The sequence below is a fragment of the Pseudopipra pipra genome, chromosome 21 (genome assembly GCF_036250125.1).
Source record: "Pseudopipra pipra isolate bDixPip1 chromosome 21, bDixPip1.hap1, whole genome shotgun sequence".
In the NCBI taxonomy this organism is placed as follows: Eukaryota; Metazoa; Chordata; class Aves; order Passeriformes; family Pipridae; genus Pseudopipra; species Pseudopipra pipra.
The window spans coordinates 10,324,941-10,350,223 of NC_087569.1; the positions used below are offsets into that span (position 1 = coordinate 10,324,941).

At 57.7% G+C, this 25,283-nt stretch overlaps 1 protein-coding gene across 2 annotated transcripts; it reads right to left on the reverse strand.

The window, feature by feature from the left end:
- Positions 1-1,215: 1,215 nt before the first annotated feature.
- On the reverse strand, positions 1,216-24,192 carry HNF1B (HNF1 homeobox B). Of its 2 annotated transcripts, none has more exons than XM_064678102.1 (9): positions 23,795-24,192; positions 19,219-19,418; positions 17,717-17,981; positions 16,963-17,204; positions 9,636-9,799; positions 6,700-6,832; positions 6,391-6,582; positions 5,809-5,927; positions 1,216-3,085 (listed from the first exon to the last, which is right to left on the reverse strand). In XM_064678102.1, the coding sequence occupies exons 1-9, from the start codon at positions 24,130-24,132 to the stop codon at positions 3,065-3,067; spliced, it is 1,674 nt and encodes a 557-aa protein (XP_064534172.1). In that variant the 5' UTR covers positions 24,133-24,192; the 3' UTR covers positions 1,216-3,064. The 2 variants fall into 2 exon arrangements, with proteins under 2 accessions (XP_064534172.1, XP_064534173.1); XM_064678103.1 differs by having other exon boundaries at positions 17,717-17,903; positions 23,795-24,182.
- Between the last annotated feature and the right edge of the window lie 1,091 nt (positions 24,193-25,283).

The following is a 25,283-nucleotide window of genomic DNA, read 5'->3' on the forward strand; positions in this document are numbered from 1 at the left end:
TCTGCTCCAGTCACCTACTCCACCTGTGTCTTTGGATGGATCCTATGCCCTTTTCCCCAGTTTTCTTTTGGCTCAGTCCCCCCTCCTTCACCAGGTCCCTCTCTGGTGGGGTCAAATCTCAAAGTCTCCTTTTCCCAAGGTTTCCACTTACCTTCCCTGCAGAGCTTTCTGGAGAGCAGCACTGATCCTGAACCACTTATCCAAGAGCGCTTCACACATAGTTTTCACACCCTGAGCTCCATCCTTTCAGCCTGTGACTCTCTTAAAGCTGGTGCAGAAATCAAACCCCAGAAGGCAGCACTCCCCTCAGGGCATCAGCTCAGCTGCAGCAGGTTATCTGGCACTCAGGGGCTTTGGAAAGGACTTGCTGAGCAGGAAAGTGCCAAGAGGAGCTCAGAATAAGCATCTTGTCTCTCCAATTTCTACTAAAAGAGAGCATCACTTCCACATCTACCTGAAAGGGACTGAGCAGTCTTCATGACTCCAGTTTTTGTCTGGGGCAGCTGAAATTCACAAACATACTCCATGGGAATGTTCTTATTGGAGTGTCCTGCTCCAGCTGTAAGGGTGAGCACCAGATTTCTGCCCGAGAACCTTTCCCACAGCAGCCCACACTAAACTTCGGAAAAAAATGGGTGCCAAACCAAAATCAGCCATTTTTGAAGGCATTTTTAAACCCACACCTGCCCTGGACTGTATCTTCAGCAGGGTTCCACCCTTTCTCACTGCTGTGCTCTGAGCCACTCACTCTTTACAATCAAAGATCTTCAAAAGCTTTTCAGCCACCAGAGCACACCCTCCTGCCTGCCCCTCGTGCTTTACTGACCACCAGCTCAGCATCCCAAACGGATGGGGCTTGGCTTTGGCACTCAGGTCCTAATTGGTTTGCTTAACAAACTGCTGCTAAAGTTAGCAGAGAATGAGGAATAAACTGTGCTGGACTAAGGGCAGCATCCTTAGGGCATCATTAGGAGGGTGAGGACATGGGTCTCCCCACCTCCCAGAGCCTCCTGCTACTTTTGGCTGATACCTGAGGATTCACAGGAAACATTTGATTCCCCACATCCAGGCAGGTAGAAACTGCAGAGATCAGCACTGCAAGGGACATCAGGGGGACATGTCCCTGCCACCAGCCTGTGTCCCTGCCAGACCAACCTCTGCCAAACCACCACAGATGATGACTGTGGAGTCCACAGACCACACAGCAGCAAGGACTCGGAAGAAATGGTGTTTAATTATGGTATACATTAAATTAAATGTCATTCTGAATATTGGTCTCCAATTCCTGATGACTTCTTATTCACCATAGGACAACTCCTCTCAGTCCCAGTGTGGGTGAGGGTCCCACTGCACTAGACATTGGACAAACAGAGCCAAAGAGACTTTCTCAGCCCAAAGAAATCATCCAGTGTTTTTCTTTTTGGCAGTGGTCATCAGTCCACGGGCACTTCTGCTGCTCTCCATCTCTCTAAATCCCTCTCAGCAGTTGGCACACGCTGTGAAGTTCATGAAGATTCAGCACAACTGGGAAGCATTAGATCCATTCACAGAGGGGAGCAGGTACAGAGGAGCTCATTCCACGGCAGGGAGATGATGCCTTTCACAGCTTCTGTGGCTTTGGGAGGTAGGACTCGGGCCCCCAAAATCCTTCAGGGCTCTGGTGTCTGTGCTCAGCAGGTGCCTGAGGGGCTGGGATGTGGGATCATTCACAAGCTGGAGATCTTGCTGTGGAGCTTTTCTTCCAGGAGCTGCTGCAGGGTGAGATGGGGCAGGCAGCTGGAGTGTTCACACCACAGCTCAAATCCCATGCATCCAGCACCTGGGAGGGGACTGCTCCAGGATGAGAGCACCGTGTGTATTGATAAGGGTGGAGCCAACAAGGCTCATCACCAACTGCTAAAGGTGGAAAGAAGCCACCTGTACTGGCCATTTACTGGGGCAGGAGCTGGGCACCCAAACCCTTCTGCACCCCGAGGGAGGACAAAAGGGACACAGTCTCTGAACCCCACCTGAGGAAGATTCCACCAGAATTTCATGCAGCCTCATTCACCTCTGTAGCACCAAATGCTACAGGCTCACCTGGAAACTGCCAACGCTGAACGCTTCCCCACAGGCTGGATGTGTTCACCAGGCTGCTGAGTCCTCCCCCACCCCACCAGAGTCCATCTGAGAGTCCTCAAAAGCAGGAAGGTCGTAGTGGCAGTTTTCCCCACATGGATCGTCCAGGTCCTGCCAGAGCTCTGCTCAGCTTGCCCTGTGCCCTTCCTTCTCATGGGATGTCACCGTGCAGGGGACACGTGTCTGCCTGTCCTCCTGCAGAGCAGAGCCCAGTGCTGCCTGACCGGTGTCCTTGCCTAGGCCCAGCATTTGAATTCACTCATTTAAAGGGAAAACAGAAATACAAAACCAAACCCATCCTCAGCTCTGACCTTTAACAAAAAAAAAAAAAAAAAAAAAAAAAAAAAAAAAAGCAAAAAACAAATGGGAGAAAGGGAAGAGATTCTGGACCAATATATACAGATGGGGAATTGCACTTAATTACAGTAGTTTACATCCATTGGACAAAATTTACTTCTTTTTTATATAAATCTCTGTGTATAGGAGTGGGGAGGGGGGAGGATGGAGCAGACTGTACCTCTATTTACAGTTCAATTGGCTCAGTTCAACAGCACATGCAATTCCTCCCTCCAAACGCCAAGTAACAGACCCCAGTCCCCCTCAGTCCGTCGGGTGGAGGAGTACAAACAACTTCAATATGATCCATCTTCCCCTTCTGCCTGTTCCCAGCACAGCTCGTGCCTGGTCCCTCGGGAAAGCCAGCGGCCTCTTGGAAGGCGAATACTTAAGAATAAAAAAGTCCCCAAGACACGTCTTGGAAATACTGTGTGGAGGGAAGGAGAGGCTGGGTCCGGGCTGGCTCCGGGTCGGGCTGTCGGGCTCCTCGCTGCGGCGCTGGGCTGTGCTCTGGCGGGCGGCTCCCCGGGCTCGGAGCGCGGCTCGCCGCCGGGATGTTGTGGAAAATAAGATCCCGTTGCTATGTGCAAAAGCAGCGAGGTGTGGAGCATCACCAGGCTTGCAGGGGACACTGTGGAGGGAGAGAGAGAGCGGCACGGTGACCGGCAGGCAGGGAGGGAGGGAGGCAGGAGGAGGAGAAGGCAGCACCGCGGAGGGGGGTCGTGGGGGCACCGCATTTGGAGGCATCACCTCCTGCACCTCCCTGGGACCTCGCTGGTGCCGCACAAGCTCGGCCCCAAGCCCTCCCCAGCACCCCCGAGGGGGAGGCAGTGGGAAAACACTTTCTGAGCCAGCTATTGCCACCCCCTCCCAAAAATAATAAAAAAGGGCCTGATTGTGCCCAGGCTGTTGCAGAGATTGTGCCAAGAGCAGCCAGGCGTGAGGCTGAGCTTGGCTGGGGTGGGAGTGGGGCCGGGGCCTCATCGCTGTCCCCCAGCATTGCTGCCACCTCCAGGGAAGGAGCTGAGCACCCACCACCACGTCCATCCCACCGCAGCAGCCCCTTCCCCATCCCTCGGGGTCCCCCCAGCCAGCAGTGGGTGGGGGGCTGGGGGCCGGGTGACCTTGTGGGCTGGAGCACACAGCAAACATCATGAGGCGGAGATAAGGAGACGCCAGGAGCCTCCCTGACATGTCATTAGGGACAGGGCTGTGGCTATCAGGTGTTTGCCAACGTAATAAACATGGTGGCTCGGCCTCAAGCGTTGTCAAAGGAACAGGGAGGTATTTGCTCCTTCCAGGTCTAAATAACAACATCTGATAAGAGATCCACAGCATGTGAGGGGAGAGCTGGGGGGTGACCAGGGACCTCCCTCCAGCCCCTGTCCCGTGGCAGGACTGGGAGCAGCCACCTCCACCACAGAGAGTGTTTTGGGGTCTGGTAGGGGCTGTGGGTACAGAACTGCTCCTGGGAATGACGGAGGCTTTGCTTTATGGGAGAATGCCTCTCCTCTAGCAAAGAGGGGGGTGCTCAGGGAACAGCAGCACACCCCCCAGATTTGGGGTCTCACGTGGGCTGTGAACCCCCAGGGTTTACCTGGGTGCTCCCACCAGCAGCACCAGCCCTTGCCCAGCAAACTGCATCCCGAAAACTGCAACTCCCTGGGGATCCAAGTGACCCTCCTGGCCTCTCTGGCCACCTCAGATGAGCCTGTCATGTCAGGAATCCTTGTGCCCAGCAGTGCCTGCTTTATGCTGAGGCAAAGTGTGGAAGGGGCCAGGGGATGGCCCCCAGCATCCTCAGTCAGCGACAGAAACCCAAATCACCAAAATTATTCAGGTATTTGAGCCACTTTGGGGTGTGAGCAGCATTTAGTCCCCCCTCAGCTGTCTCTGTTGCACTTTCATTCACCCCTTGCTAATGAAATCAATGACCACTGAGAAAGAAATCAATAGTCAAAGATAAATTTTTCCAGATTTAACCCGGACATCAAATGGTTGGTAGGAAAAGAGACCCTGAGGGCTGGGAGGCTTCGCTGGTGAGGGACTTGTGTGGGGGTACAGATTCTGCCCTGGCACTTGCAGGACTGGCCTGTGCTTGTTTATCATGTACAGGGGGGACAAAGGGGAGGTGGGTGCCCCTTTGCCACAGCAGAGGAAGGGTCCTGACCCCATCTTCCCCCTCCTGAGCCGCGAGACCTCCTCCTGCTTTAACTGAAGTGCCCAGGAGGGACAAACCCGCGGGACCCCCCACCCCGGGCAGCCCAGTGTCCAGGCAGGGTGAGCACGGCATCCGGGCAGGGCACCATCTCCCTGCCAGGGACATTTCCTGTGTGCCCAGGGCTCTCCAGCCCGGCATCAAAGGCAGGAGAGCTCGATTAATCAGGGGCAGTTCGGGCTGAGCGCGCAGCAGATGGGCCGATAACGCCGCGCCGAGGAAATGGTGCTGGAGGGGCGGCCACGCCTGACCGACTCACCCCGAGACCTGCACAGCGTGGGACCCCTGGGGGAGGGCGTTTATCATCCCTTCCCAAGCCCCCCAAACCCCTCTGGGCAGCCCCTCTCCCAGTGTCTCCCCTTTGCAGCCCCAGCCTCTTCCTTCATCCCCTCTGGGCACCCAGAGGGGGTCTCACAGTGATCCCATGGGGGGAGTCTCCCAGCAATCCCACACTGTATTTACTCTGTGCTCATTGCAGACATTTTTTTCCTGTCCCCTGTCAAACCTCAGTAAGAAAGTTTATCTGAATGCAAGTTCAAGGCTCCCTCTTATTTATCTAGCGATCAATAAGGGCCACATATTTCCCACAGTCCCCAGAGCTGGCTCTCAGAAAGGGACTATTGTCTGAGCAAAGCCTCACACACCTGATTTGAACCAGGATAAGTCCGGCCTTACACCTGCACTGGGCAGATGATAAAGGTTTATGGGCTGGGGGGTCAGGGCACATCAGAACAACTCCTCCACTTGACTCCAGCCAGGGTCAATTCCCCCAGGACACAGGCAGCAGAATGTGCTTGGTCCGACTTTCTCAGCCCAGTTTGTATCCCAGCAGGATGCTCCCACTCTCATTCAGGTGCCCCAGGGATGAGCACAGCCCGGCTGGTACCACCAGGCACTAAGACTAAGCCCCAAATCCCCATCACGCCACTCACAAGCAGGTTTTTTGGAGCCTGTGAAGGATGTGGGATGGGGCTCTCAGCACCAAGGGCTCATCCTCAGATGCCCAGGCAGGTGCAGCACAGGCAGCAGGACGGGGTCTCTGCTACTTCCACCTCCACCCCCATACCCAGAGGGGGAAAAGCCCCATTCCATCTTCCCACACCCACCCACCTCAGCCACCTCTGCAAGGCCATTACCTGCTTACTGGAAGACATATTGGTGAGTGTGCTGATGCTGCTGGTGTCCGTCACCACCATCGCCGAGGGGAAGCGGGAGGTGTGGGAATACTGGGGAGGCTCCTGTTTGTGTGCATACACTGTGGAGAGGAGGGAGACAAGTCAGAGAACAGCCACCCACTGCCCTCACAGCAGGGCAGAGCAGTGCACTGCACGGCACAGCACAGCACAGCACAGCAAAGCCAGGCACCAGCTCAAGGCATCATGGAAACATGGATGAGATGAAACAAGTCATGGGAGGAACCCACCACTTGCTTCCAAACCACTGCATTCTCAGGTGGCAGCTCACCCAAGCAGCAGCTCACTCAGGGAAAGAGTGGGGACTGAAGAGCTGCTGGATCAGGTGGATGGCACAGGAGAAGGAGAACGTGAGGCTGGATATGGCCACCCTGCACTACTGAGCATCTCGTGGGCTGGTACCCACGGGAGAGGGGCAGCAGCCAAGGGTACCAGCTTGGGCAGGGCAGAGCACGAGGAGAGCACAAGCTCGTTTCCCATCTGAGTTAATTTTCAGGGCCCTCCACAGCTCCCCCCAACCCTTACTGTGAGAGTTCTGCAGCTGGGTCACGGTGGCCATGAACGGCTGCTGTGTCATGTGGCCGGGGGACTGCTGCATCAGCGGCTGCTGGTGGGGGCTGTGGAGCTGCTGGGAGAACTGCACGGGCTGCAGGGCTGCCAGGCTGCCAGCAACGCTGTTGATCACGGGCACGCTCTGCCCCTGCGAGGTGTTCAGGCCTGGGAGGAGGGAGAGAGCACAGGAGGGGTGTCAGTGCGGGCAGGAGCGGGCAGTGTCCCGGGAGGGCAGTGTCCTCCCACGGGAGGGGGGTGGAGGTGAGCTGGGGGTGCACTTACTCTGTGCGATGGCCATGACTCCCGAGAGCGGCGTCATGATGAGGTTCTGGGACTGCTGCGGGTTGTGGTGGGACAGGCTGTGGATGTTGGTCAGGGTGCTCACCGGGGGCAGCCCACCCCCTGAAACGGAGATCTGCCAGAGAGGAAGGCGGGACAGGCACCGTCAGAGCACAGCCAAAGGGGTGCTCCCCCCTCCACTTCAGCAGGGAGACTGGGGCGGATCAGCAAAGCCCCCTCCCAGAGATGAGCAGGCACAGCCCACACCACCCTGGGGTGCAGACCCTGCTGAGGCACCTCAACTTCGTGTTAATAAACAGCAAAGCAGGAGCAGGGAAGGACTGTGCTGGCACTGGCTTCCAGCTCCATCAGAGCACAGCACCAGGACATGGCACATCCTGAGCCTTGGCCATTTTGTTCCCCAAGCTCTGGCCCTCAGGGACAACTGAGGACTCTCAACACTCATTAACTTCTAACTGTCACACTTGTAGGGGAAAGCGGGACATAGGAACTTGGGAAGGTGAAGAAAAGAGACAAAAAGCAGATAAAAAGGGCCTCATGGTGGTGATCTCAGTCACCAGGCTGGCAGGATACTGGTGAGACAGGGCGGGCGTGCTCAGCCAGAGCCAGTGCCCAGGATTTCGGGCCAGGATTTAGGGATCAGACACAAAGGCACTTGGTGTGTGCTGCCAGGACTGGAGCTGGTCCCCATGACCAGTGGGGGCCAAGTGCCTTAATTCTTTAATTGCTGCACCTTCTCCTAATCCCTCTCATTAGCCCTCTCACACTGAGAGACCTCGATCCCGACTCAGAGCCATCCCTGTGGCCCTTCAGGTGACATTTCTGGACACCAGCTCCGAGCACCTTGTTTATTTTCCACATGTGAGTCGGAGATAGCAACTGAAACAAATCCATCAATAAATTCCAAAGCCCGGGAGTGACTCATATTTCCTGATCCGGTATTTTCCACTTTCAAAGTCTCTTCAAGGCCAGGTTACACCACACTCGGCTGCACAAGTCAAACAGCTCAAGGCAAGCACACGCTGCTCGCCCGCAGCCCGGGCTCCTTTCACAGGGTGTTTAGCCCCAGAGCACTGCACCTGGACTGTGCATGACTGGAAAAGACCCTCCAGACACTGGACCCCGAGGGGAAAACCCTCTGGCACTACCACAGCTAAGGGAAACACTGGAGCATGACAGAGTGAGCCACCAAGGATTTCTGGAGCCTTAGTAAGCTCTTTCCTCAGAGCTCTTTCCTGAAAGATGCAGCAACTTCCTTGGCAGCTCCTTGTTTCATGTGGGGCATTAAAGGCACATGTTTACTTACTAGAAACCACAGCCTACAGCATATTTCTATTAAATCACTTGCAAGCACTAGCTAGCCCTGCCTAAAGATCAGAGATAAGCTGGCAGGGCTGTGCTGTGCCGCGCTCCTGCCGGTCCCCGACGGGCTGGGCAGTGTCTGTGCCGCAGGGATAACTCAGCAGGGCTGTTCCTGCCCCACGCCAGCCACCAAGTGGCTTCTCCCAGTTTAATCTGCTCCCTTTCCTTCTCCCGTGCTGCCCAGCCCCTTCCAGGGGTCCCTCCCACTGGTCCCAGTGGCAGGTGGGTGCTGGCAGCCTCTGCCACCGAGCTTGGCATTGCCTCATCCTCGGGGACCCCCACCCCGGCCACGTGGTGCTGCTGCCGCCACCACCTTCATCCCTGACTCATTTTATGGCTTCAAGGCTGAGGGTTATGAGGCTCAACACACCCCTGGGGCGATATGGGCGTGCTGGGGCAGAGGGAGTGGGCTGAGGGGGCTGTGGTTTCGCTCTGAAATGCCCCCCCAGCTTGGTGGGGGACACTTGGCTTTGCAGGGTCAGTGTCAGAGCCCAAGGGGCTGCACAGAGACCCTCACCAGCCAGAAGGAAAGGCACATTGAAACAGTGCCACAGCTGAGGGAGGGGACAACGAGCCCTTCCACGGCCACCTGGCTGTGCCAGGAGACCGACCTGACGGCCCAGGAGGGCCAACCCTCTGAAAATGGAAGTGAAAATTGGGGAAGAGCCGGCTTGGCCCCGTCACCCAGTGCCATGTTTGACTTTCGATTTCAGCAGGAAAGAAAAACTCCTCCCAGAAAAGCAGCAGCTGCACACAAACCTCTGCCAGCCTGGATGGGCTGTGCTCTCCTATCACATCCCATCCCATCCTGACCCCAACCCCTGCATTCCCTCCTTACCCTGCTCCTTCATTCACTCCTCCAAAGGGCTTTGTACCAACCAGGCACCCAGAGGAAGGGGCACCCCAAGTGCTTGGGCGTTGGAAACCCAGCCCAGCCCTGCCATGGCCCTGCAGCACTGGGTGGGGAGATGTCCAGCACCAGAGGGACACTGATATCCCATCTCCACTCCTGCCACGCTGCTGTTTGTAGCTCTGCCCAGCAAAGCCCCTGCAGCAGAGCCCCGAGGACATGGGGAAGGGGATGGGGAGAGGCAGGAGCTCCAGGGCTGGAGCCAGCCCTAGTGGCTTCGATCCCCCGAGCGATGCCCTGGGACAAGAATGCCCCTGCTTGCAAGGAAAGCGCTTCCCCAGCCAAATCCCAAACTCGGGAGGGCTTGGGGAAGAAGTAATGAATGAGCATTTTATCAATACCATGTCATTGGCAGGGGAAAGCAAACAGTGATCCACCCAGGGCGTTCAATCCGCGGGGCGTGCGATCAATGAGCCCCGCGCGGGGCTCTCCCAGATCCATGGGCCGTGCCGGGAGCACACGGAAAACACGCCGTGTCCCGGCGGGGCCGCGGGGCGAGCGCCGCCTTTGAGGCACCCACGGCCCCCACAATGCCCCATTGTTCGGCGTGGGCCGCGTGTGAAACCCGGGGAAAGCGTGTTTGCTTTGCCCGCTGGGCCCTCTTATCTTATCAGCGCCGCCGCCACAATGGGCCAGGTGTACTCACCATTTTGCCGTCGGGCGAGAGCAAACCGTGGCCCGGGTCCAAGCCGGCCGGGGAGACCTGCTGCAGGACCGCCTGGCTGGTGGTGACCATGGCACCGCTGCCGTGGTGGCTGATGGCCCCCGAGGACGCCGCCTCGCCGCTCGCCGCCTGGCTGTACCGCACCCCTGCAAGACACCGCCCGCGCCGGCGTCACCCACGGGCACCGCGGAGGCACCCGGGTCGTGCCGACCCCCTCGGGAAGCTCCCTGCGAGGGGGACCCTCCAGCCCCCCCGCAGCGTGTGTGGCACAAGGATGCAGGCGTGCACACTCCTCGATGACACCCTTGAATGAAACCGGGAGGGACAGCACTGAAAAACGTGCTCCTTCCTGCAGTGCTGCTTCCCAGCTTCGCCCAGACCCCATCTCCTGAAATTACAGTGAGGGGAGGATGCTGAGTGCCCACCAGGGCTGCAATCCCACGCTGCCCACGGGCCCTGATGCCACAGGGGGAAAAGAGAGCCCAACCTGGGCCAGCAGCCCAACACCCATCTGCACCCTTGTGCTGTCATGTGCATAGTTTGCACCCATTGTGCAAATCCCTGTGAGGTCCCCATGGCTCTCGGACACCGGCCTGAGGACCCTGAGGTGTGGGAAGTGACTCTGCATCCTCCAGCTCGTCCCTCTGTGAGGCTCTCCCATCTCCCCGCAGCCTCCGGCCATCCTGACTGCCCAGCTCACAGGGTAGTGGCTCCACTGTTTCCTCAGGCCCTTCTGCATCCGATTCCCTCCTGACACAATCTCCACAAGTGTAAGATTAACAGGTCACCTCAGTAAGGCAGAAGGATCAGACACACACCAACCCCCAGATCAGACCCCAGCCCACCCCTGCCCAGAAGGCAAATCTGGCTTGAGCACAGGTCTTCTATATAAATATATTTAATTTGGCTAAAGCAGCCTGTACTGATAACCATATGATCAGCCATGTGTCATGGAAAGGCATCCACAGATCACAAATAATTAACCCAGGAAAACCCATGGGAAACAAAAGCGTCTTTTACGGGGCTGCCTTGACGACTACGGCGAAAAGCCATTTATTAGGAGGAGTCCAGCACTGTGCTCCCAGCCGGGTTCACTGCCCTGGGATCGAAGTGGTGGGTGAGGGACAGGCAGCCCACAGCTCTCCTGGGAAAGAAAACTACAGCAAAGCCACCTTCCCAACTGAGAGCTCCATGAGCATCATCCACCCGTGATCCCCCGGCCACTGCACAGGGGTGTTGGGGACAGCTCCCCAAAATGACCATCAGCCGGGGAGGTTCAGCCTGTGGACACTGCCAGTGGTGTCTCAGCTGTCCCAGCCCAGCATGGACACTCCCAGCTACAAACCCACCCCAGGAAAGCATCTTCTTCCTGGGATTTTGGGATGTCCTTCTCCCGGGAGCCTGAGGGGAAGAGCTGATGGTGAGTGGCTTGGTGGAAGCTGCTCTAAGAGCGGCTCTAAAATTAAGCTCTGAACCAAGGAAAAGGAAGGAAATAATAACTGGAGCCCAGGAACTTTCCACCAGCTCCGAAAGCATCTGCCCAAGCGCAGAGGGCCACCCACACCCTCCACCAAAACCACAGCAAAGCCACTCCATAATCACCTCCGAATATTCCCCATCAGCTGGTTAAACACGTCCCACAGATAGGAATCTCCCCACGATGTCTGGTTCCTGATCATTTCCCAGCAAACCCCTTTATCCCTGATAATAAAAGAATGTCCTCTGGCAGGTGGATATTTGCCGGCCCGAGTGGACGTCCCTGCCGTGCACAGGGTAAACATTACTCAACCAGGGCACTGTCACACACATTCTTCCCGCGGCCCCGGCCTCGTGCAGAGGGTGCTTCAGCCGCCGGGCCGGGATCCCGCGGCGCTGGTTAAACAATGGGAGGGGAGATAAAATAAAGCCCTTTCTTCTGGGCGCGATCTGGAAGATAGACGGGAGCACAGGCACCTCCTCTTGGGGAGGAAATCAGAGTTTCTGCTGTCTTCAAGCTCTTTTGGGTTCAGTAAGAACAACAACAACAACAAGCCCTTTTTAAACCCCAAATCATGCCATACCCAACTGAGGATGTTCTAACTTATGAGCCTAGGCAGATGAAGTTATAAAATTGGCTTTAAAACATACAAGAGGCTAAAAGCTGATTTTCAAGCTTTTCCTTGCAACCCCAAGGAGGAGACTTTGATTGTTTGAGGAACAATAACCAGCGTTGAGATTCCCAGATTGTCTGGAGACCGGATTTTGGGTCTCTAGATAAAACCGCTGAAGACTCCGAGTCCTGATGAAGTTTAACTGTCCTGAGGAGTGCAAGGCGAGGCTCTGGGTCAGTGACAGTGGTGGCACCGTCCAGCCCCATTAGGACCCCGCTCTCATGGAGGCAGGAGCTGTGCTGGTGGGTGGATCCTGAGTCCCTCAAGCCTGTGAGCACCCAGGTCTGCCCAGAAACCGCTTGCTGGGCAGCAAAAAGCCTTCTGTCTTTAGGAAGCCATCAACTATCCTGTCTTGGGGCTTTCCCATTCCTAGAATGGGATGGGTGCTATTATTTATATGCCCCCAGGGCTGGGTTGGAGTTGGGCAGATTAGATAATTAATATTGGGAAACCAGCACCAGGCACTGTTGCTGCTGTCACTGCTGTGACACACCGAGCTCCCTGATGATGGTACCACCTTCCCTCCAAGCTCCCTGGGGCTTCCCAGCAAACCCTCCTCGGCACACTCTGCCATCCCAGGGGTCACCAAGCCCCGGGATCCAGCCTTCCCCCTGCAGCATAACCTCTGGGACCCCCGCACAGGACCCCCCCAGCCAGGGTGAATGCACAGGGATATCTCCAGGACCGAAGGATTCCTCCCGGACCGAGTTGGGGTCCAGGGTTTATGAGCCGGGGCTCAGAGGGCCATCAGAGCCCCACACCACTGCTCTCCTGCTGCTCTCCTGAGCCTCCACAGCTGGAAGCAGCCCTTGTGCAAAGAGATTTATTCCCCCTCAGCCTCTCCCCACAGCTGCTCAAGAGAGGAGCCTGGATGGGGATCACCAGGAATGGGTCTGGCCGTGGAGCCTGCCCTCCTCAGGGCTTTTTTCTTTACTGGAGCTACAGCCATAATATAACAGTCTGTTTATGGGACCCAGCCATTGTGTGGCCCCTGAGCTGCACAGCCCGTGAAATGTTTTACTGCTTTCCCCTGTTCCAGACAAGCCACAGGGTCCGGCTCCCGTAGCCTTAACCCGATGGACGGGGACAGGCAGCGTGACAGCCCCCAGGGCAGGGGGTCCTGTGCACCCACGGCTTTCCACAGCCAGCCCCACCACCCTCATCTTCTTCAGGGTGCCAGAACCATCCCCCTGACCCGACCTGGGAGGGCAGTGGGGGGGTTTGGGGCAACGATCAATACCTTTATCGCTTTCATCACAGCCTTGTGCCATTTTCTCGGAACACACCAGTCCTGTGCCTTTGGCAGGGACAAGCAGTGAAGCAGCTTGGTTCTGCTCTGCCTTGAGTCATGTTGATATAAGCAAATTGTGCTTTTTAAAACAAAAACTCACTGTACTTTTAACTGTCTTTCCCTGCTGCCGCTGTCCCACAACACATGCCAACCTCTGGCAGCAGCATCTGCTGCTTCCCCCAACTCCAGGCTGCATTTCTGCCCAGAGCTTTGCCACACCCTCCACATCACCAGCAATGCCTGACCCCAAAATAGACTGCAAAAAGTCACTGAAGATACAGCTGCAGCAGGGATTCAGCTCTGGCTCTGCCCGACCCACAGGGATGCAGCCGCCAACATGGACCAGGGTGTGAAAGTGGGGTGAGAAAGGTAAAATATAATCTTTGGGGTCATGCTGGACTCAGTGATGCTCCACCCATTGACACCATAGACAGCTGGGTCTCTGATGGGACTGTCACCCTCCCAAATTCAGGTCCAGGCAGCGCCGAGGGCAGCTCCGATTTTTGGGCTGCCACTCAAATTGTCCCTAAAGTGTTAATCTTGCTCAGTTACAGAGGTGCATAGTTTATATCCATTATAAACCCGTTTATGGGGACTGGACCCCTCCCGTTTCGCTGCTGTCATAAAGTTCTAATTACCCCCATAAAACCTGGAAGAGCTCCTAACAGAGCACTGTACCCACCGAGCCCCACAATGCGCCCGACAGTAAAATATTACAACCACTGGCACTGGGTCCTCAGTCAGAACCAGCACACACCCCAGGGAACACCGGGAAGGATCCAGGTATAAACAGGGGTACCCCCAGACCAAGGGTTGATTGATGGGCTCCTCTTTAAGGAAAAATTAAAGCACTTAAATTGCCCTTTTTTTTTTTTTTCCCCAGAAGAATTTGGGGGTGGTACTGAGATATTTTTGTGTTTGTTATCTCCATCTAAACACATATGTAAGTAATATACACACACATATATACACATGCATATATGAATGATTGCTCTGATATTGCTCTGCTACTCTGATATTTGCAGAGCAGAGATGGATGGGTGGATGGGTGGATGGGTGGATGGATGGGTGGATGGGTGGATGGGTGGATGGATGGATGGGTGGATGGATGAACACCCCAACCCTCTGTGGGTATGGAGCCCCCCAGGACAGGCTGGAGGTGACGCTGTGACCCCCCAGCCACAGGGCCAGGGCAGCCCTTTGTATGCAGGGTGGGAGTGGGGGGTGGCTGGGGGCTGGTGGTGCGTCACCTAATCTCATCAATGCTCCGATTGTCTTCGGGGCTCTTGAAGATAAAAATGGCATAAGCCAGAGTCTACAGCATGGCACCAAGATAAAGCCCCGAGTGACCTTCAAATCAAACAGGGAACCAAGATCACTGATAAAACCCAGAGTAAGGGAAAAGTCCAGCCTCTGAGAGGAGCCTCTGAGATAGAAAGGCTTTAAGTATTTACCTCCAAGTAGTTAAAAACTACAGCTCGGGGCTTGACAGATGGGTCCCCAAGAAGAGGCCGGAGGATGTTTGATTTTTACAGCTCTCCTCCCTGCCCTGCTGTCATTACACCCTTTTGCAAGACCCCATTGACAAAGTCCTGAGGAGAGGTGACCCCTCTTTGTTCACAGGCATGGGGAGCAGTTTGCAGCTGCCCCACGGCCCTGCCCCACCGTATCCTGCCGGGGAAGGGGACAGGCAGGGGCAGGGCACGGGCAGTGTCCCAGCGCCGTCATTAAGCTGTTAAGGCATTGATGGCTCCAGACGCCGCCGCACGCGGGGCAAGGACAGTTCAAATCCCAGCATGGACAGCTGGGATGGGGTCAGCCAGGCACTGGGGATGGATCTGCCAGCGCTGGCTGTGCCCCACCGGGAGCAGCTCCCCAAACATCTCCTGGAGGAGGTCTGAGCAGTGATGGACCCAGCAGTGTTTTGGGAGCTGCAAGCTGCAAGGCTTGGTCCAAGAGGTCAGGAAGGGGTTATGGCTGAGCTCCATCCCTGTCTGTCTCCCCAAAACCAGCTCTAAAACTCCACGGTGGCCCTTGCCATGCCCATCTCCTCCTGCCCAGCAAAGACGATGGATATGAGCACTGATCGCCAACCAATTCCGGCAGCCGAGCCCTCCTGACCCTCCGGAGAGGCTTTTCTCCGCGGCCATCACTCCTGCCCTGCTCAAAAGCCCCTCCGAATGGGCTGTCATCGGCCCTATAGCCGGGACCGGCCCCTGCTGGCACCGCTCCGACGGGAAAATAAAGGTTGGGGCTTAACGGCCCTCCAGCCCCGAGATAAATGCCCGCGGTTACAGTAATTGCTGTCCCCTAATAGAAGAAAACAAAGGCTCTCGGGGGGAGCCCCCTGTGCGCTGGCAGCCCGGGGGCACATCAAAGGCAACGGGGTTCGTTCAAAGCCCCGGCTTAATTGTCAATTAAGCATGCACGGGGGACAACGCCGTGACAATGCGGGGCTGCATGCTGGTGGGGCATTGTACAGCCCGCCGCGACACCGAAAACAGCTGATTCTGCTGACAATGTGCTTGTAGGGCACCTTGTAAGCAATCAGCCGCTGACAGGAGGGCAAACGTCCTCCCCGTCCCCGCCATTGTGCGGGGCATTCCTGGGGCAGGGTCACATTTTGGTCACCGCTGGCCGGCCCTGCGGGGAGAGCGGTACCCGGGAGCGGGTTACAGATGTCAGGCACAGGATGCTGCCGGTCCCTCCCACGGCCGGGAGCTGGGGCGGGGGCTGCCCACCCACCCGGGGCTGCCACATCCCCGCGCACCGCTCGGGGGGCTGCCCTCGCCGGCAGCGCCCGAGGACCGATGTCCAGGTGCGCGTTGGCGGCGTCCCCAGCCCCGCTCCTCCTCTCCGCAGGCACCTTGCCCTTTCCGCGGGGACTCTCCGCCACACGGGTTCCTTTTGACTTGCCTTTGTAACGAGCTGGGTGTGTGCAACGAGCCAGGCAGGGTCACTTCAGGAGGTGGCTGGTTTCAGCCTCCCCGGCCGGGCTGTGCCAGTGCCCGCGTTGTGTCCGAGGGGGACGCGGGGTGGTTGGGACACAGTCCCCGCGCTGACCCCCCAGCCCTGAGCCCCCTGTCCCGCCTGCCGGGGGCTGGCGGCTGGCTGCGGAGGGCAGGTAAGGGACAATGGGCATTGTTCTCCCAACAATGCCTCCCGCCCTGATGAGCCTCCCCGGGCGCGCAGCCCCCTCACCACGGCGTTATCTCCTGCTTAAATCCCCCGGGAGTTTTCAGTGCGTCTGCTCTGCCCAGCCGGCTCCTCGCTGTGCACAGCGGGGCTGGACCATGGTGTGGAGAGATGGAGCTTGGGGTGAGCCCTGCACCCCCCAGCAGCTCCTTTATCCACCTCCCTGTGCTCTGGCACAGGGACGGGGCAGAACTGTGCATCTGGGGTATCTTCAGCCCTGCAGTGAGGCCAGGACATGCTGCCACATCTTCCTATGGGCTTTGCAGCATTGCCTGTGCACCCCCAAAAACAGTGCTGCCCAGTGGCTGTACCCCATGGCCCCAGCATTGGCACACCAGGCACGGAGCAGCTCCTCCTGCCCTGCCAGGCACAACCTCCTCCTGCCCAGCCGAGCCCACACGGGAACTCTGACAAGTTAAACCAAACAAGCAAACACTGATTTATCCTCAGCGAGAAGGAAATCCAGCCCTCAGCACGTGCCTCTCCCGGCCATAACACTGCAGCGACAGCACGTGCTCCTCTCCACATCCCCACCCCTCATCGAGGCTGCAGCAGGGACCGGGGTCACCATCCTCCCCCTCCTCAAGGCTACCCACTCACAGCACCTCTGCCCCCAGCCAAAACGGGAGCCAGCTCTGTCACCACTGCCCGAGCACCCTCAGCGAGGGCTTACCTGGCATTTTGCTGGGAGGGGAAGCGCTGGGCTGGTTGTGGTGGGGGGAGCTGTGGGACAGCAGCAGGTTCATGCTGTGTGGGGGCTGGCCCGAGCTGTAGGCGTCCATGGCCAGCTTCTGGCGGAAAGCCTCCTCCTTCCGCCGGTTGGCAAACCAGTTGTAGACACGGACCTCTGTCACCAGGTTGGAGCCGAGCCCGTGAGCCTTGGAGGGGGACACTCCTCGCTGCAGACACTCGGCCCTGCACGTGCAAGGGGGACACGTTGGAACAAGGGTGCTGCTGGGGGGAACAGGAGCCTTGGGACAACAGGCAGATCTGGGGCTGTTCAAGCCCTTCCTACAAGCCCTGCTGCTCTTTCCAACTGCATCCATGCTCTAAAAGCCATCCCCGCTCCCTCTGATGTTGCTGGAACGTTACAGCATCCCTGTGGCATCCCTGCAGTCATCCCCACTGCATCCCTACAGCATCCCTGTCACATCCCTGCATCATCCTTGCAGCATCCCTGTTGCATCCTTGCAGTATCCCTGTTGCATCCTTGCAGCATCCCTATCACATCTCTGCTCCAGCAGGGAGCTCGCTCAGCCTCAAACATCACCCAGACTGGGAAAACAAGGCAAGAAGAGGCCAGACAGCTCAGCAAAGCTGTGCCACGAGCCAGCGGCCGGGGCGGTGAGCCGGGAGCCCGTCAGCACGCTCAGTTTTCCGAAGGAGGGCTGAGGGCAGGTGAGGAGGTGCCGTAGGGCAGCTGTTACCTGTTGCACTCCTCCACCAGAGTCTCCCGCTCCTCCTTGCTGGGGTTCTTCTGGCGCTCGTAGGCTTGGTACAAGATTTGCTGGGAGGCTGGCCCCCACTTGAAGCGATTGCGGCGCATCTTCTTGCTGGGGGTTTCGGAGCAGGCGTCGTCGAGCTGGGCAGCCCCCTGGTTCTGCTGATTGAACTCTGGAAAGAGAAACAGCAGCTGATCCTGACTGCCTTTGTCTGTCATATTTCCACAACCCTGGACTGTCTGGTTGAACTCTGAAAGAGAAAGGAGCAGACGTGAGCCGGCCTGTAGCTGCCGCTCGCAGTCACCGTCCCGCGCCGAGGTGGCCCCCCCGTGTCCCCTCCCGCAGCACCCCAAGCCCACGGCAGGTTTTGGAGCAAGTCAGGTGCTCCCTGCCACCCACCCCGGGAAGGGGCCAGCCCATTGCCATCCCTGTTTAATGGGGAGGCATGTGCAGGGCATGTGTATGTCCATGCATATTCATGGACAGGGGCCCTGCCAGCCTGCACTTGTTTCGGGAGGATTTTTGCAAGCGAGGAGCTGGGCAGGACGACTGCAAAGCCCCCCGAGAGGGTGCCCCTCTCTGCTCACCCAGAGCTCCAGCTCCCGTCCCGTCCCAGCCCGGTGGGACCCGGCCCCGTGCCCGGGGCGGGCGGCACCAGAGGTGACCTTCGGCAGCCGCCTCAGCCCCGGCGCTTGTCACCACGGCAGTAAAGGGAGATTAATGGGAGGGTTTTATTATTCCCAGTTTTGCAGGGGAATTCTCCCTCTTTTTATAATGGCTTTTCCCCCTGTGACGGGGGGGAAATGCAGGGCAAGCCTGGATCAGGCTGTGTTTGCTCTAACGACTCAAGGTGTGTTTTCAGAGCAATGGTATTTGGTGCTAAACACCTTTCTGCACTTCCCGTCTGCTGGATGTTGCATCCTTTTGGAGGAGGGAGGCAGAGCCCTTTCCAGGGGTTGTCAATGCCCCAAACTGCCCCAAAATGGGGCTGTTTCAAGTGCTACAGGACAGACCCTGTGGCAGAGGACAGCGGGAGAGGATCGCAAAGGAATAGTCTGTGAGCTTGGTCAAAATCATCTGCATTTTAAACAGCACAGGCTGACCCCAAACCTGCTACACACAGGAGCAATTTAAGGTTTTTTTCTTTTCTCTCCCTTTACATTTTTTGCACTTAGTTGCAGAAAATGATCAATCTGAGAAAGAGCGAGTAAAAGGGGGCAGAGATGGGAAAGGCACCTAATTGTGAGTCCCCATTAATTGCTTTCCCAGCTCTAACAAAATATAAACGCCCAGAAACTCAGCCGTGTGGACGGAACCCCTTAAATTCGTTGCACCTTAAATTCATTTTACTTGTCAAGCTGTTCTGGGGGGATGCTCCACAGCTGGGGCCTGGGGGCTGTGCTGGGACCCACGGGCAGGACTGGGACATGGGGACCCCCTCGCCCTCCCACCAGCCCCGACGGGCGGGCGCTGCCGCGGGTACTTACGCCGGAGGATCTCCCGCTGCTTGCGGACGTACCACGTGTACAGGGCAGCTCTTTTCTGAGTCTTCATGGGGGTGCCCTTGTTGAGGTGCTGGGAGAGGTGTGACTGGTTGAGGCCGGTGACATCCACCACCTCCCTCTGTGGGATGTTGTGCTGCTGCATGTACCCCTTGATCATCTTCGCCGCCCGCCACGGGTCCTCGCTGCGGGGAGGGAAAGCAAGGGTCAATCTCTGCTGGAGGGGGGAAAGCACCTGGCATTTGCTTCTTCCCACAGTAGAAACCTATTATTATTACTACTACTACTATTATTATTACTATTATTAAAACTGTCTCAGAAGGACACAAGATCCCTTGGGTGTATGTTTTTCCCCACAAACAGCCCCATCCCATGGAAGTCACGGCCACCCCGGGGATGCCAGTCAGGCTGTTTGCTCAGGGAAGGAGAAGCAAAGAGGATCCTGGTGTTCTGATGGGACACACTGAGGTCTCCTTGCTGCAGTAAAGCACCCCCAGATCCTCCAGGGAGAAACACAACCTGTCCATGAACTGCTGCCGTTGCATTCACCGCGATTTCTCCCTTGGAAGGTACGCACACGCAATGGGATACACACACATGTAGGGATATGGGGAGCCTATCCTGGTGTCTTTCTGAAGAAAGAGAAACCCCTCATCTGGAGGTGCTGGGGTTGCTTTTCCTGCCCCTGCTCACCAGGGTGGTACCCGCACTGTGCCCTGTGCCCCTGGCATTGCCACCGGCTGGCAGGGACCCCAGTATGGCCACTGGATCCCAACTGTAGTTTCTCCCTTTCGTTCCCACTGGGATAATGATCGAAAAAAATCTCAATATTCACTCAAAAGAGACCCGATTTCCTCTCTCCCACAGCAGCGCAGCGCACGCACCGGCCATGTTTGAGAGGCTGAGAAGCCAAGGTCAAACCAGGCACACAAACCCCAGCGAGTCCCCGAACACAAAACCAAAACCAAACACCCCAATAATTTTAAGTCATTCCTGAGTATTATTAAACACCTTAATTTGGCTCCTGTAGGATCCAGATGTAAATTACTCTTCACTAAATCGCATTACTTTGGTGCCCTTGGGGTAGCTGACATTGATTCAGGGAATAAATAAAATTACAGCCCAAAATCCAAATGCTGTCCTCAGTCTTTAGCCCTGTCCAAAGCCAGAACAGGCCAACACATCTGTGCTGTATCCAAGACTCCCACGTTTATTCTGGGCTAAAAGGAAGCATTTTAGTGCTGAAAAATAGGTGTGAGCCCGAACCTGGTCACAGTCATGCCCTCAAATAATGCGACACCCCAATGTCGCCCTTGGAACGACCGTCCGGCTGCTTTCCCAATTCATTACTTATTTTGGATCCTTCAGCTCGTCAAGTGAAAAAAAAAAGAAAACCACCAACAAGTAGATTTCTTACTTTTTGTCCTGAATGCAGCGTGAAAACAAAGCTGGTTGGATCCACAGCGAAAGTACCGGAGCAGAGCCAGCCGGGGCTTTGTCACACCCCGGGAAGGAGCCACGGAGCCTTCCTGGAGACGTTGAGCCTGTGCCCAACCCTGCATCCTCCTGGGAGGGGAGCCCCACTGTGTATGGGGGTCCTCTACGTGGTGATGGTACCCAGGAGAAGGTGGGAAACCAGGAGAAAGATGTGGAGAAAATGTCCTTCCCAACGACACCGGGCAAAGCCGCCGTCCGCCGTGCCCGAGCCGAGGGGCTCGCACGGACCTTGGTCACAAGCAGTTCGTGTCACCTAACTGATCCCACTAATTACTGATTAATAATAAGTTAATGAAACAGAGGTCATTATCATTTCTAAGAGCGTTCTGGTTCACAGTCGAGCCCAGGGAGGCGTTTTCCCAGAGTGAAACCGTGAGCTGGTGCAACAGAGCACACTTGGAAAATGTCAGATGAGCAACTCGGGGGTTACGGGTGGGATTTCAGAATTCAAATAAAATTTGGCAGCATTTTGGCTGAAAAAAAAAATATGTGAGAATTCGGACAAAAGTCTCTCAATTTCATTATTTTAAGAAAGGCTTCACCTTGACATTTCCAGTGTTTCACACTTATCCTTTCAAAACAATTATTCAGCTCTTAATTTCCAAGCAGTGATTTTTCCCTTACAAATCAACTTGACCGTATTCAAAAGGGTTAAACAACCTGAAACCAAACCCAAACATTTTGTTTCATGTTAAACAAAATGTTTGGACTTGACCCAAAATGAAAGTTTGAGTGTTTGTTTGGCCTCTTTTTTTTTCTTTCTTTTTTGGTTAACTTAAAAAGCCAGAGAGGAAAACCTTTTGAGTCAACACCAGCTCTTTTTCTTTTATTCTGTCACCAAAATGAAATAAAACAAACATTGATTGTCCAATCTTCACCAGGAGTTTACATACAAAAAAAAATACAAAACCCTGACCCAGCCCAGGAGTGCTTTCTAATACCAGCAAACCAGTTTACAGCCCTGATTCCACGATCCTACTCCACCAAAATCATGGAAAGGAGGGTTTTTCTTGCACAAAATTAGCCCAAACGAAGCCTGGCCACCAATGCTGCCCAAGAAAGAATCACTTCCCCGTCCAGCCTCATGTGCAGGCGGGAAGCAAATCCCTCTCCCCAGGGATTCCCAGACCCATTCACCCCTTTTTCAGCCTGGAAACCAGGTAAATACGCTCCACATCCTTGGAGAAATATGCCAAGAATTTATACAGATGGATTATAAACACGGCTCCCCACAGAAACGATCTCCCTGATCGGCATCTCCCTGTGCAGCAGGAATCGGCTGCGCCTGCCGCTCCACACACCTTTGGGGGTGGCTGTGCTGTGGCTTTCCCACAGTCCCCAGCCCATGGATGGGATCTGGGTGCCTCTGGGATATATTATTTGCCTGAGCAGGGTCTGGTGAGCCCTGGCAGGTGGGATGGGGCAGGGAGGGAGCTGTGGGGTTGCTCCAGAGTGGGCTCTGTGTGCTGCCTGCCGGGGTGAACCAACTGGGACCACGGCACCCACCGTGCTGGGTCCCAGAGAGCTGCGGGGCTGAGCACCCCCAGGGATGTGGGAATGGCCTGCGAGAGAGCCAGCCCTGGGGTCGGGACACCGGGGGAACGGGAGAAGAGGGGGTTCAGCCCCTGAGAGTGGCTGCAATCAGTGTCTCCCAACTCCCCTACCCGCTCCCTCTCCAAGTACAAAGGCCTCTCTTAGAGCAAACACGAGCTCTTTGCAAAGACTCCTCAGGGACATGTGCCCGCTCTTGTTTGCACCAAAGGCAAACTTTGCACAGAAACACCTGTGGGAGAGCAGAGATCCCAGGGATCTGCCTGCTCGGCCCCCTCACGGCCACCCGGGCACCCCCGGCAGGGATGCAGCCAGCGAAGGGGGACTGGGGACAGGTGGGAGCACCCAGGTGTGCAGGGCAGGAGGGGTGGGAACCCATCGGGAAAGGCCTGCGATGGATTCTCCCTCACACGGAGCCCTTTTGGCACCGCAAGTCCCAGCCGAGCCCCTGGTGCTGCCCCGGCCCCAAAGGGCACCGTCTGCCCTGCTGGTACCGGGGCACGGCTGCAGCAAGTCCCCGCTGAGGCACTGGGGTGTCAGACGGGGTAAGCCGGGGCTGACCCCGGGCTCTGCGGGCTGGCAGAGGGCACGGGCACACATCGGGGCCGACCCGGGGGGCAGGATCGGTGCCTCACGCCGGGCGCGCTGGGCATCGCGACAGGCACTCGAACTGCAGAGCGAGGGGGGGGCACACGGACAGACCCCGAGAGGCTCCCGCTGCACGCAGGGATGTCCCCGTGGGACTCCAACTCGCTCACACGGCCCCGAGCCACCGCCGGGTGAGCCACGGTCGCCCCGCGCCCGTGGGAGAAGCGGCGGCTGCCGCTGCCCCGGGGGTCTGGAGGGGGGTCGGTGCCGCCCGCGCCCCGCCGAGCCCGGGGCTGTCCCGCTCCGCATCCCGGGACGGGCCGGAGCGGAGCCGAGTCCTGCCCGCCGCCGTCGGGGGTTCCCTCCTCCTTCCCCCCTCCCGGGCCGCTTTACAACCCCGACAATGAATAACCCGCCGCCCCGATCGCCCCGATCACGGCCCTTTGTGTATCTTTCTGTTGATGATTTATAGAAATAAATTAATAACGCCCCGGGCTCCACGTGGTGAGGTTTACGTTTGAGCTGCCGGCGCGGAGGGACGGAGCCGGCGGCCGGTCCGAGCCCCCACGGCCCCGGCAACCCCGGCCCACCGAGACGGGCGGGCGGGCGGCCCCCGACGGGGCGGGGGGACCGGGCTTCGATCTCCCCTCGGCCGCGGGGTTCCCGCCCGGCTCCCCAACACCGCCGGGCAGGGAGCACCGGGACCGGGCACCGGGTGGGACACACCGAGCAGGGAGCACCGGGACTGACGGCGGGGCGGGCGGGGAGCACCGGGACCCGCCACCGAGCGGGAATCACCGGGCGGGGCGCAACGGGACCCACACACCGGGAACGACCCCTGCGCAGGACGCTCGGGGCCGGGGCCGTCGGAGCGAGCGCCTGCGGACGGAGCCCTGCGCGCCGCGGGTGCGCCCGGTGCCGGTACCTGATCATCCTGTCCACCTCCGAGCGCAGCTCCACGGCCTCCTCCGTGTTGAGCGACTGCAGCTCGCGGAGGATCGGCGGCGTGTCGAAGTCGTCGCCGTCCTCGGAGCCCTCGTCGCCCGAGAGCTTGCCCTTGCCGTGCCCGTTGGCCAGCGGCGGGAGGGCGGCCCTGCCGTCGGGGGGCCCGCCGGGAGACAGCGGCAGGTTCTCCAGCTTGACGCCGAAGCCGGCGGCGGGCACCATGTCCTCCAGGGCGCGGATCAGCCCCTCCTTGGTGGCCCCGGAGCTGAGCAGGGCGCCCAGCAGCTCCCGTTGCAGGGCGCTCAGCTGGGACACCATCCTCCCGGCCCCGCCGCTCGCCTCCCGCCTCCCCGCTCCGCCCCGGCCGCGGCTGCTGCGGGCCGCGGGCCGCCCTCTACCAAGCCATGACCGCCACCATTAGGCAATATACCCTATGCAAATCAGCGCCGAGGCCTCTCCTCCGGCCCCGGCCCCCGCCCCGGCCCGGCCCGGCCCGGCCCTTAGCGCCCGCCGGGGCGGACTTTGCCTCGCCGCCGCCGGGAGGCCCCGGGGGAGCGGCGGGGGCAGCGCCGGGCGGGACGGGACGGGGCGGACGGGAAGGTGGCCCTGAGCGCCCCAGCCCCGGCTGCCGTCGGGTCTCGGCGCCGGTCGCACCCCAGGAACGGGGCACATTCCTGTGCCCGCACCCCCGGGGCCGGTGGGCTCAGCTCCCTCGGGCACTGTGCCCTGCACTGGAAGGAGCCCACGCTGAGAGCCCCCCCACGGCTCACAGGGGAGATTTCTCTCCCCGTGTCCCCCACCGTGTGGGGTCCCAGTGCCCAAGCCCTGGCACAGAGTGGGCACAGGCTGTGAGGGTCCAGCAGAGCACCCCCAAGCCGGGGGTTTCCAAAGAGGGTTGTGGCTCCCGCTATGGGGCAGCTCTGGGGACAGGTTCGCTGCCATTTAGCTGTGCAGGGCATGGAAGGACACTCAGTTGGCAAAGGGGACACTGCAGGGACTGGGGTCGCAGAGGACACGAAGCCCCCATTGACCCTTGGCAGCAATCAGGGATGGGAGCAGGGTTTGGGAATGGGCAGAGGAAGAGATCCAAGCTGGGCTCTGGGATCTGAACAAAACCTGCTTTTCCTAATGCTGTGAAATGCACTCAGTCCCAAAATCAACAAACTCATTTAAATCAAAGCAGGCACAGGACAAGAGGCAGCATGACACCCACAGCACAGTGTGGAGGAGTCTGCGACCCTGCAGCAGAAGGCAGGGCTGAAATCTCTATTCATGACCACCCAGTTTCCCAAAACACTTCCAGTTTGGTATCCCAGTTCCTGCCGCTCTTGGCTGGCACCTGGACATCAGCCCTGGCAAAGGCCAAGAGCTTTAAACCCAACATTTCCAGCCCAGATTTGGACTTTTTCAGCACACTCAGGTCACCTGTGCATCTCAAAACCCACAGAAAATCCTGCCAGCCACCAGCA